The 13,428-nt window shown below is 37.0% G+C and overlaps 1 protein-coding gene and 1 pseudogene across 1 annotated transcript; one reads left to right on the forward strand and one right to left on the reverse strand.

Annotated features, from left to right (window-relative positions):
• Positions 1-13,428, forward strand: part of LOC118819752 — a 53,736-nt pseudogene that overhangs the window by 2,552 nt on the left and 37,756 nt on the right.
• LOC118820379 (proteinase-activated receptor 2-like) lies at positions 7,757-11,998 on the reverse strand. Its single transcript, XM_036588691.1, has 2 exons — positions 11,784-11,998; positions 7,757-9,488 (listed from the first exon to the last, which is right to left on the reverse strand). The coding sequence occupies exons 1-2, from the start codon at positions 11,791-11,793 to the stop codon at positions 8,404-8,406; spliced, it is 1,095 nt and encodes a 364-aa protein (XP_036444584.1). The 5' UTR covers positions 11,794-11,998; the 3' UTR covers positions 7,757-8,403.

A 13,428-nucleotide genomic window follows, 5' to 3' on the forward strand; every position in this document is an offset into this window, starting at 1 on the left:
TCATGACTGAGTTTGGTGTTTGAGTTTGGTGTGGGCGAACTTGACTGGCCCTCACAGAGCCCAGACCTCAACCCCATCACACACCTTTGCAATGATCTAGAACAGAGATTGTGAGCCAGGCCCTCTCGTCCAACATCAGTGTCTGACCTCACAAATGCTGTTCTGGATGAATGGGCAGAAATTCCCACAGACACTCTCCAGAATCTTGTAGGAAGATACACAGAAGAATGGAAGCTGTTAGAGCTGCAAAGGGGGACCAACTCCATATTAATGCCTATGGATTTAGAATGGGAGTCATAAAAGCACCTGTAGGTGTAATGTGTAGGTGTCCCAATACTTTGTCCATATAGTGTAGGTAGGTCTATTCACCCTCTTGGAGGCTGAATTTAGACTGTAATGCTTTTAGTTGGACAGCGTCAGACCATTTGAGTTCATCAGACTTAACACTGTCAGTCTCATCTTGAGTGGCTGAGGTACCACATACCATGAATATTTGCAGGGTTTAACTTGCATCTGTGGATGCAGTGATGAACTGTGTTCACAGTGTTTTTCAGAAGTGTTTCTGAGCCCATGCAGTGATTTCCACTACAGAATCATGTCTGTTTTTAATGCAGTGCTGCCTGAGGGCCCAAAGATCACGGCCAGCAAATACTAGTTTTCAGCCTTGTCCCTTGCATACAGAGATCTCTCCAGATTCTCTGAATCTTTTAATGTTATTATGTACCGTAGATGATGAAAAGCTAAAGTTCTTTGCTCTTTTATGTTGAAAAATGTTATTTTTGAATTGTTGCACTATTTGATCGTGCAGTCTTTCACAAAGTGGTGAACCCCTCCTCATCTTTACTTCTGAAAGACTCCGCCTCTCTGAGATGCTCTTTTATAACCAGTCATGTTACTGACCTGTTGCCAATTAACCACCAGGTGTTTTTTAGCATTACACAACTTTACCAGCCTTTTGTTGTTCTTGTCCCAACTTTTTTTAGAACATGTTGCTGGCATCAAATTCAAAATGTGCATATATTTTCAAAAAACAAACAAAAAAAAAATTCTCAGTTTCAACATTTGATATGTTGTCTTTGCAGCATTTTCAATAAAATAAAGGGTTTAAATGATTTGCACATCATTGCATTTTGTTTTTTTTTATTTACATTTTTCACAGCATTCCAACTTTTTTGGAAATGGGGTTGTACATCACAGGAAAGCTCACTTCCCTGTAAACAGGTGTGGCATGCACAAACTTGTGCATGCAGCTTCCCACAATCAGTAAAGACAAAGAAAATATATTATCAGCCTTCAGACTTTACTGACCAGTAACAGAGAGCAAAAGTTTCACTCTTCTACATCCATGTCTTTGGATTTAACCTTGAAAACGTCAGTGTTTTTGGATTTATCCAACATTACCAACATGTCTAATAGTAAATTACTTTCTCTTCACTGCTGATAGATATGAGAGGACATCAAAGTCAGTCACCTACTGATTATGTAGCAGTGGTTGAGACATAACCTGTCATTCAGAGTAGTTTGGTGTGAAATGGTCGATTGTAGAGACTCTGATTTCTTTACAGTGGTGGTGATAGGAACCAGGGGTCGCCGTGACTACAACACAAATATAGACATATTATTTACTATCCAAAACCACCAGTGAACCTACATGTCTGCTCAGTTTTTATATGGAATGTTGATGATAGTAAAATAGTGAACAATCTAAAAATAATGTTTTTTTTTGGTGACTATTTATATTGGTGAATATTTTGTGTCACAACACCCTGCATGTGTCTTTCCACCCAGAATGAATTTTAAAAATGCAAACCTGATTTCTGGAAAAGTTGGAGCATTTTCTAAAATGCCATAAAAACAAGAATCTGTGATTTGTTATTTTTTTTTTTACCTTTATTTAACTGACAAAAGTACAAAGAAAAGACTTTTGATGTTTTGGTTGACCAACTTGATTGTATTTTGTAAATAGAAACAAATATGAATTTGAAGCCTGCAACACATTCAAAAAAGTTGGAATAGGATCAAAATAAGAGTGAAAAGTTTATAGAATATTCAAGTTACACTGTTTTGAAACACTCCACATTAAGCAGCTACACTGGCAACAGGTCCTATCATGTATCATGGTTGCGTTATAAAAGGAGCGTTCTTCAAAGTCTCAGACTTTGCAGGCAAAGATGAGCCATTTCTCACCACCTTGTGCCAAACTTTGTGAAAGAATTGTCAAACAGTTCATGAAGAGCATTTCTCAATGCAAGACTGCAAACAATTTAGGTCTTTCTCCATCTAACATACATAATATTGTAAAAAGATTCAGGGATTTTGGAGATAGAAGTCCATGTAAGTCAAGGCTGGAAAGCACTATTCAATGTGCGTGACATTCAAACCCTCAGACGGCACTGAATGAGTCATACTACAAATATAGCCACATGGGCTCAGGATTACTTTGGTAAACTGTCCACTGCATGAAACTTAAAACTCTATAAGGAAGGAGAAAGCCACACATCAATCCTATGCAGAAACGCTTCTCTGGGCCCAAACTCATCTCAGATGGTCCAAAAGGTAGTGAAAGTGTGAACTGTGGTGAGATGAGTCCACGTTTCAGCTTGTTTTGGGACAAATGGATGTCATGTTCTCTCTGCCAAAGACAAAAAGGACGATCCAGACTTATATCAGCGAAAGATGGAAAAGCTAACATCTGATATGGTATGGGGGGCATCAGTGCCCATGACATAGGTGACCTGTATATGTTGGTATCATTGACCTTTGTCCCAACATTTTTTAGCATGTTGTAGGCATCGAATTCTAAATTCATTTCTAATTACAAATTACAATTAAGATGGTCAGTGCAAACATTGGAAGTCTTTGGAAGTTCTTTGTACTTTAAACAGTTAAATAAAGGTTCAGGAGACTTTTTTTTGCCTTTTTTTTGGCTAACTTTTAAAGAAATGGGGTTTGTATGATTGAACTCAAAATTTGGGTAAAACAAAAGAGAGTTTTCCATATTTTTTTTTGTACATTTTGAAAACGGAAAAAAAAACAACAATTTGAGAAAACACCCAAATATAGCAAAAAGAGTTTTACCTTAGGACCAGATGGAAAATTTAGAATATCACTAAAGCCAAAAAGCGTTCTTGTTTATATAAACTATGGCATATCAAGCCACAAGTTCTATGATTGCTACAGACCGTCCATTCATGGTGCAAAGCTTCTCAAAATTTGCTTTCAACTTTCTGAAATGCCCAATGAAAAGCTTGTTTGAAAAAAAAACTGTTCCAACCAATGTGCTCTCATAAAAACCAAGCTAAATCTCTCTGACATGCTCGTTTGGATGTAGCCTCTAATCACAGTGGCCTATGTCATCTAAAGTTTCTTCACATAACTAAAGTGGATGGAAACATGACTTAGTTATCTTTTTTCCCACCAACATTTCAAAAATGTGCATATCATTTCTGAAATGTTTGAATGGAAACCCAGCCAGTGTGTCAGACCTAAGGCAGTAATAAATGATTGTGCCAGTGTTGCCCAAACCTTTGCTGTGCTATGGCAGATAGTTACCTCCCTATGAGTTGTGGTATGGCCTTTCTACAAGTAAGTGGTTCTATGTTCCTATTTTGTCTATTTGTCCTTTTAGTAACGATTGTGGCAGGATATGTGCATCCTAAACTTTAAATGTCATTTAGATAGTTGTATTTAAGAATTTATGAAATGCAGGGTTCACCTTGATCAATAGGGTTAAATTAATACATTATTGTATAATGATACATAATGTACAATGCACATGTGCATATGATGATAACAACTATAGTTTGTCATTAAAGAAAAGTGTATTTTAAGCATTTACACATCTTTTGTCCTAGGGCCTGTAGACTCTTCTTGTCCATTGCTGTCCTTTGAAAGGCTCAGTTTAAAGAATATTGAACTAGTCATTTACAAATTCAGTTTTTTTTACAACATAACAATATTGAGTATTTGTGTACATACCACCGCTCTATTTGTCTGCTACTAAAACAGGTTACATGCTGTGAGAAAAAGTTCTATCCCATGATTTCCATGTCAAGCAAAGGATTAATTAGCCTTAATTCAGCGTTACACTGGTGGTGATCATGAGGGCGTTGCACATGCACATGACATGACATGCTGAGGAAGTTGAAGCATTCCAACTGTCCACAGTTGCAGTGGGGAGCTGCTTTCCATTGTCCTTAAACTGAGATGGTTCCACTGGCTTACAAATTCATCCACAGATCTGTTTATTCTTGGAAAGTAAACACGGTGAAGAGCCCTACTGTGAAGTACGTCAGTGCTATTTAAAACTCCAGTATTTTCCATAAAGAGGAAAAGGTCTTTAAAGTATGCTGACACCACCCTGTTTAGTTCTGCCCACAATCGTTCAATTCTTTGTTTATGTACACTACGTCCAACCATAAAACTTCCTCTGTTTGTCCCTCGATTCTCAATCATATAACGTGCAATGTCAATATTCTCACTACCAGCATCACCCCTGACATGATGCAGGAGTCCAAACAAACCAACAGCACCCTGGAAAAGCTGCAAAGCAGTTGATGCTCTGTTGTCTGTGCAACATCTCGGGTAGGTAATGCAGCGACTGTAGCCATCAACTCCTCCATGGAACACAAATCCCCATGGATTTAACTTGTGGTTTATGTCAACATGCCTGGAATAAAAAGAAATGAGTCCATCATAAACCACATTTGATGTACATCAAAATGTAACTTATTTGGTATTTTTCATACCAGATAGACTATTTCTGCTGTAAAACCTGACAAGCTGATCTTGTTTTAAAAAATCCAGGAAACCGACTGCCTTGAAAAAGGTGAGTAAATAGGACTATTTAGTCTTAACTTTAGGCTGATAGTTATATTTACTTACCTTTTTAAGGCAATTGGTTTCCTAGAATTTTAAGTAAGATCAACTTGTCAGGATTTACAGTGCAGTAATAAAACTGTTACAACTCCAGATACATTGGATAGAAGTGTTTAATATTAATAAAATCAAAGAATATGAATTCTATGCAAAGGTGTAGAAAAAAATAATATAAATAATAATATCAAATATTTGGAATTCATCATAATAATATTATTATATTTCCTTCCATGTTTATTTTCATATATTTTTTATGATTATTGCATTATTTTACATTTTCATGTTTATTTTACACATTTTCATAGAATGACCTATACCACTCCTTATTTCACATAGTTTTGATCCTCTTATCCTTACATAAATCGTTTTGATGTGTTTCGTTGACCAGCTAGTAAGTAACTTCTCAAAATGGCAGTCACTCCCTACAGCCGGTTCACACTGACTATTTACAAATATATACAATATATATATGTATATACAGTTATTAGGGGACAGGCTAAATTGAAGTCAAAACAAGCAGGGTCAGTAACAAGCACAACAGGCAATGAATCAAGAGTTACAAAATGCACACAAAACAAGAGCAACAGCAAAGAGGAAGTCTCCTTCTGACCAAGCCATCAGGGCCTCTTTAAGCAGGTGGAAGGAGATGAAACCATGGAATGGATCACAGCAGGGTCTGGGAGCGGAAAGGGTGAAGGTACGGGATGGAATCTGGAATGAATACAAAAACACACAAGACCAGGCAAAAACACAAGGCATAACAGTTGTACAGTGTTCTAATGTTTACAGACAACATTCAAGAGATGGCCATCCAGCTAAATCCTAAGTCTCTCATGTGAGTCAGTTTAGCAGCTGGTATGTTGTACCTTAAAGGGAATGAAAAATAAAAAGAAAAAACAAATCTGTAAATGTGTTGATTTACATTACATTTAGCAGCTGGTATTGATAATTTTGCTTGCAACTTCTTGACTGTACCAGGCCTATATTCTGGCTCACTCTTTCCACTTTTCTGTGGTCAGAAACGACAGACACAGCATTTATTTAAACCACTTGAGTTTGTTTTTATTCATCAGTATTCCTATCAATAAAAATAAGCATACAAAGAATAAGAAAACTTGAAAAGTAGCTGCTGCTGCGGCTGTGCTTATTTCAGCTCCAAAGAGCCTGGATAGGCAGCATGGAGAGAGCGCTTTCAGTCATACTAGTTGTCCACTTTATTGCTGATGGATACTGAAACTGTGTTCAACAAAAACATTCTGTTTTACAAAGGCAAGACAGAAATTCGAATGCCTTAAAAATGTATTAAATTGTAGCAAATTAGCGATGAATCACCTTTCGCATGAATCACACAACAATGATAGCCTACGTTTATGCATTATCCATAAAGATGAAAATACAGCAAAATAGCGATGCATGGCAGAAATAGTATATTTTGCCATCCAAAACCATTTCTATCACTTACCTAGGGCTTCCTTTCAAAGATGCAGAAGGTGTGCCCGTCCAATGCGCTTGTCTATCAGCTTCTACCCGACGTGTTATTTCAGCCAACATCTCCCTAAGAGACTCATGAATTCCTTCAAGAATTACGCAAAATGTTCTTTCAGCAGCATTTTGTTGAACATGGTTACTCATAACCACTAAGAATGTCGCAATAAAGGAAATATGATCCTCAAGTTGGCGTGATATCAACTCCAAACCGATCGTGTCATTTGGAATATGACCAGCTGTTGCAAAAAAGTTTTCCAATTCAACAAAGTATTGGAATATCTCAGCCGATGCCATTTTGTCAAGCCAAGACATTCAGAATGCGGAAATGGAATATATTCAAGTTTCATTGCATATATTCAGACTTTCATTCCATATAATCAGACTTTCATTCAATATATTCAGAGTTTCATTCTGTATATTCAGACTTTCATTCCATATATTCAGAATTTCATTCCATATACTCAGAATTTCATTCCATATATTCAGACTTTCATTCCATATATTCAGACTTTCATTCCATATATTTAGACTTTCATTCCATATATTCAGATTTTCTTTCCATATATTTAGACTTTCATTCCATATAATCAGACTTTCATTCCATATTCTCAGACTTTCATTCAATATATTCACTTTCATTCCATATAATCAGACTTTCATTCAATATTCTCAGACATTCATTCCACATTCTCAGACTTTCATTCCATATATTCAGACTTTCATTCCATATTCTCAGACTTTCATTCCATATATTCAGACTTTCATTCCATTTTCTCAGATTTTCATTCCATATATTCAGACTTTCATTCAATATATTCAGACTTTCATTCCATATATTCAGAATTTCATTCCATATTCTCAGACTTTCATTCAATATATTCAGACTTTCATTCCATTTATTCAGGCTTTCATTCAATATATTCAGACTTTCATTCCACATTCTCAGGCTTTCATTCCATATATTCAGACTTTCATTCCACTTATTCGGGCTTTCATTCAATATATTCAGATTTTCTTTCCATATATTCAGACTTTCATTCCATATTCTCAGACATTCATTCCATATTCTCAGACTTTCATTCGACATTCTCAGACTTTCATTCCATATATTCAGACTTTCATTCCATATTCTCAGACTTTCATTCCACATTCTCAGACTTTCATTCCATATATTCAGACTTTCATTCAATATATTCAGACTTTCATTGCATATTCTCAGACTTTCATTCCTTTTATTCAGGCTTCCATTCCATATATTCAGACTTTCATTCCATGTATTCAGACTTTCATTCCACATTCTCAGACTTTCATTCCATATATAAGATACATGAGAAATCCTCTCTGAACTGTATACATTTTGTAAATGGCTTTATTGTTCATTGTTGAATTTGTGCAACTTTTCACCAAGCACTGATAAACACTGTTTCACTGACCATGCTATTACAGTGTGAAACATTATAACTTTTATAGTGTGACATATTTCTTTGTAACTTACAGCCTACAATGTCCTCACCAGAGCAAACTGAAATACATGCAGTACAACTTCAATAAGATTAACTGAATATGTAGCCATATGTAGCCATGTACCCATAAAATGTATTTGATGCATTGTCTTACTAAATTGTGCCCAGCCATATTTCAAAAATATAAGTAAAAATGATAAAAACATACATAGTGAATCAGATTTCATACTCTGTCATCTTTTACATTTACATTATGAACAGTAAACTCAAGAGTTGAGAGTAAGACCACATTTTAAAGCAGAGAGTTCATAGTGACTTGCCATGTGGTCACCACAGCTAATCCACATTCACACCAACATCTTACACAAAAAAAAAAATGGCTCAAAAATGTACAGTAACAGACAAAGTTGTGTCTTAATGGGGCAAGATTCCCAAAATTAGTTTTATATGTTTATGTGGATAAGGACTCACCTATTAAATGCTAGTTTTAGGCCAGAATGCCCAGTTAACCATGATTAAGCTGTCCATTTTCATGTTTGACTGTTGCATTCAGAGAACCTTTGATGTGGTCAGTCTATTTATACACTGTGAATGCAGATGTAGGTGTAGATGTAGGTGTAGATGTTGTGTTTGTTGGAGAAGGACTACTTGTGAATGTTTTCATACATCTGTAGGAAAGTTTGGTTGTGGAACTGTGACACATCAGGGCTTTCCTCACATGCCCTCTGAACTCATCTGAGACAAAGTAATACACAAATGGGTCCAGGCAGCTGTTCAGGCTGCCCAGACACAGAGCAACCATGTAGAAACTATAGACATCGTTCTGAAGCCCTGCACCCAGCAGAGAGTAATGCACCATTAGCATGATGTTACTGGGAGTGAAGCAGACCAGGAACATCACCAGCACAGTTATCATGAGAATTATAGCCTTCCTTTTCTTGTTACTGCAGCTGGTGTCTGACGTGGACCTACTAAGGGAGTTAAAGGTCAGCAGGTATGCTACTATACAGACCACACATGGGACTACATATCCCAAAATGCCCATGGTCAAGAAACATTTAATAGGGAAATGTGTTTGATTGTGGCGAGTGATGTCGTGGCAGGTGGTTGTGTTGAGATTGTTGACTTTAACCGTCTGGTCATACAGGTATAGCGGTGCAGTGATGAGCCAGACCACAATCCACACACAAACACATACACACACTGTTACACGGTTATTCAGTTTCTGAGAAAGTGGGTGCACAATCATCCAGTAGCGCTGGACACTGATGCATGCTATGAAGATAGTGGAGCAGTACATATTCCCATAGAAAAACCCCACTAGGACTTTACACAGTGGCTCCCCGAAGGTCCAGTCATTGCCATTGAAGTGGTAGGTGATCTTCAGTGGGAGCGACATGATGAAGAGCAGGTCAGCCAGTGCTAGATTGGCCATTAGGATGGATGCTGGATACTTCTTCTTCGTCCTGAAGAAGAACACCCAAAGGGCCATGGCATTGGTGGGCAACCCTGCAACGAAGATGAAGATGTAAACAAGAGGGAGGAAGACTGTGGTCTGGCTGCTGTGAAGAATTCTCCTGGAATTGTTGGTCACAGTCACACCGTCTCCAGTCTCATTTTCTATAGGAAGTACAGCAAAATGAACTCCAGTGGAACTGTCTGTAGTGAGAGAGAGAGAGAAGGTTGTGGTTTAGTGGACGGCTGTGTTTTTCTGTGATTACATTTGATGTATGATGGCAACACCAGGCTCCCCTATGGTAATTAGTTGAAGTATTTGAAACATAAAGAATAAAAACAAAAGTTTCCATGATCTCAGTAGAGCACCATTTACAGAGCAGAGGGAGTCTTAATGCAGGCCTTTAATATATTTTGTCATACCCACTCTATGTAAGTCTCAAGGCTGTTTAAGTCCTAGTTTAGACCTCTTAAAAAATTTGCAAAACAAAATAAGCAGTAATCAAAACCTCATTTAGGAATCATGGAAATTAAATTACATTATGTATGAATAACAGCATATAAGATAATTACTGAATGACTGTTTGTTGCATCTTTTTAATAAGCTGGTCTAACAAGTTAATCTTGACTTTACCGACCGAAGATATATGTTTTTAAATAGAAACAACAGAAACAAAAGTAATTTGGTGTTTAGTATGTACTCTACTGTGCTGTGTGTGAAAGGGAGTCCGATTCTGTGGTCAAAATCCGGTAAAACAGCTTTTGTCCAAAATGACTACCTGCTGTGTTCAGCTACACAGTGAACTACTTTTTATGTGTATAGTTTTCAGCATGTAGAGAGGAATTTTCAGGATGTGTTCGGTGACTATTGACCTCTATTGTTTGCCATCACTGTTAGCCTCATACCTCCTTTTCATTAAACATAATGAATACAATTTGGACTGTAAACACGATGGACTACGTCTAGTGTAAGAGGTAAATTTATGTAAATGTGATTTTTTTTTACTGAACCAATCTTTTGAAATAACCATTTTCTTTTTTAGTTGAACCTTGTCTTGCTCTGTGGTTCTTCATCCTGATTCTGGTCCTCTTGCTCCCAGCACTCCTGATACAACTAAAGAACTAATTAAGAAGCACTTCCTGGGGTGAACTGGCTTAGAAACAGGGGAAACATCACAAAATGCAGGACAGTAGTTCTCCAGAGTCGAGACTGACAACTAACAGTCTATCTTACTGACCTCTACTTGAGAAGATGATGTTTGTCAGTACAAAGTAAATGATGTAGCCTGTTATTAAATACAGGGTGTCCCAAAAAAAAATTACTAACAACATAGCCAATTCTCCCTCAAATGATCTCAAATTTTAACAACGTGTGTAAAAACTAATCAAGTTTAATTTTTAACGTTTCATGTAATGCTGTTGAAATGGCCACCATGTTCACCTGACTTGACAACTTGTGATTTTTTTCTATGGGGCTATGTGAAAGGACTGGTCTATACCCCCCTCTTCCTACAAGCCTAGAGAATTACTACTGCGCTAGAGACTGTTATGCAAGACATGCTACAGCGTGTTTGGCAGGAGCTGGACTAACGACTTGACATGTGTCGTTTCACAGGCGGTGCGCATATTGAACATTTGTGAAGTTTTGTAAAATCGGTTCTTTTTCGAATTTTCATAAATAAATTTTGTATTGTTCAACATGAAGCCTATTTAATTTTGTTTGCCTAGGACATGTAGTTACCCAGATATTCACATCTTAAATGATGTAAATTTTTTGGGACACCCTGTATTCAGTCTGTGGGGTCAACAGGGTTTTATTTCTTTTTGTAATTATTATTATACTACCTCAAACAGCAAATTTGTGCCATCATTTTTTAAAGTTAAAAAACAATGCAAAAAGCTGACATTGGCTGGCAAATTTTTGGCCTTTTATTTACAGCAATAAGAGCTGTAAAATGTGCAGAAAACAGTTTAATAGGGAATTCCATTCATTTTTTTAAATTACTGCATAATTAAATGGTTAAGATGTAAACAGAGTCATTCAGGGTGGTTTGGTGTGAAACGCTCTGTTCTAGAGAAACTTACCGAGTCAGAACTGTTCACAGTGGTGGTGATAGGAACCAGACGTCCACCTCTAAATGCTCCCTCACAGAAAGTTCTTACATGAAATGGTAATGAATTCACTGCCTGATGACTGAGACACTGTTTTATGATAGTTTTGAGACTAAAAGGAGTTTTAAACTCCATTCATGGTTGTGGGATACATGAGGCAAAATAGTCTCCAAAGAGACGTTGAAAACTGAGACGACTTGTGTAGGTTCACTGGTGGTTCTGGATAGTAAATAAAATGTCTATTTTCTTATCACCACCACTGTAAATACATCTGAACCATTTCACACCAAACCACTCTGAATCACTCTGTTTACATTTCTAACACTGTTTCATGATTTTTACATTCCCATTTCTTTCCACATTGAAGAGAAAGAGAAAGTGACTTACCATCAGACATGTTGGTGATAGAATAGTAATGTAAAGCCAACAACACTGAAGTTTTCAAGGTTAAATCCAAAGGTGTCGATGTAAAAGAGTGAGACTTTTGCTCTCTGCTTCTGTTCAGTAAAGTCTGAAGGCTGGTAGTTTCCTTTTTTCGTCTTCACTGATTTCAGGAAGCTGCGTGTGTGTTCTTTTTTCAGTCTGTGTATGCCACACCTATTCCCTCATGCCTCTTCCAGAAAAGAGAGCTTTCATGTGATTGGAATTAATCTCAAGTGAGTAGGAGAAGACAGCTAAAATAGACAGTAACATAGTAATCTCCTAAACTCCTACAGTTATCTCCTAAAGCTGATTATAGATAGTATTTGAGTGCCGTCGCAGTGGCTGCCGTCATATTACTAAAATAGTACTGGTCAGCATGGTGGTGCTCGTTTTTACACTATTAGTCAATAAAGCATACTGACCGGTGTGGCAAGAACAGAAACAAAAAAAACAAAACTGTAAAATTTTGACCACCCTTACTCATACTCCGTCTAAATGCAACTGAACTTGAAGTGGAGACTGAAAGACTGAACTAAACCTCGCCCTAACTCTAACTCTAAACCTAACCTTAACTTCAACACAAAACATGCACCTGTTCCTAAACCTATCCATAACCATGCACTGTTAGTAATAAAGGTTCTGTGCAGGTACATTTTTCATCCATCAAGGTACAAACAATGTAAATGTTCCCTCAAAGCTCCAACAGTGGTTTTAAGGTCTGAGTGTGAACCTTAAATAAGTGTTTCCAGGTGAAAAGTTCGTATTTGTACCTTTTCATAACCGAATGCTTTAAAACAGAACAGTAAAATAAAAGCCTGGAGACGAGACGGGGTGTGTGGAGTCAGTACAGCTTAGAACATATCAGTTCAGTGGATTATGGTACAGTTATGTTCCCTGACTAAAGGTACTGAGATGGACCCTTGAGGGGACCACCACAGTGAGAAGAGGGGTCCTGACCCAGTGACAGTTTACTACCTTCATTTCTGAGAGTTTAGTGTTGTTAATAGTCAACTATGAGTGTCACTAGAAAGTTTACTAATAATATTAGCATCTGTAGAACAGTGGTCACCAACCTTCCTCCTGGAGATCTTCTTTCCTGCAGAGTTTAGTTCCATCCTACACACTTACAAAGATGGTTCTTCAATGGTTCTTTAGTAAAGAAGTGGTTCTATGTAGAACCATGAGCACTCAAAAAACCCTTTGCATGACCAAAAGGTTCTTTGCATCATGAAAGGGTTATTTAGGTTGATGGAGAATGTGCTGTAGATGGTTCTATATAGACCCTTTTTGAAAAGAGTTCTTTATAGCACCAAAAACATTTCTTCTATTGTTACACTCTTAAAATCATGACAGTAGAAGCACGCTTTTTGGTGCTATATAGAACCCTTCTAGGTTCTATAGGTTTCATTTTTGCTTTCTATTCTAATTCTGTTCACTGTCAGGAAAGAAAACGTAAAAATGAATGAGATCCTCTTTTTGAGATGGTTAATACATTTATTGAATGGTCACATTTCATAGATTGTTGACAAATTCTTATTATAATTAAATTTGAAGAGTTACAAGAGTTGAATGTTCCCCAATCATGGAACTAGAAAGCCAAATGCAACAT

This window comes from Colossoma macropomum, unplaced genomic scaffold (genome assembly GCF_904425465.1).
Source record: "Colossoma macropomum unplaced genomic scaffold, Colossoma_macropomum, whole genome shotgun sequence".
Lineage (NCBI taxonomy): Eukaryota > Metazoa > Chordata > Actinopteri > Characiformes > Serrasalmidae > Colossoma > Colossoma macropomum.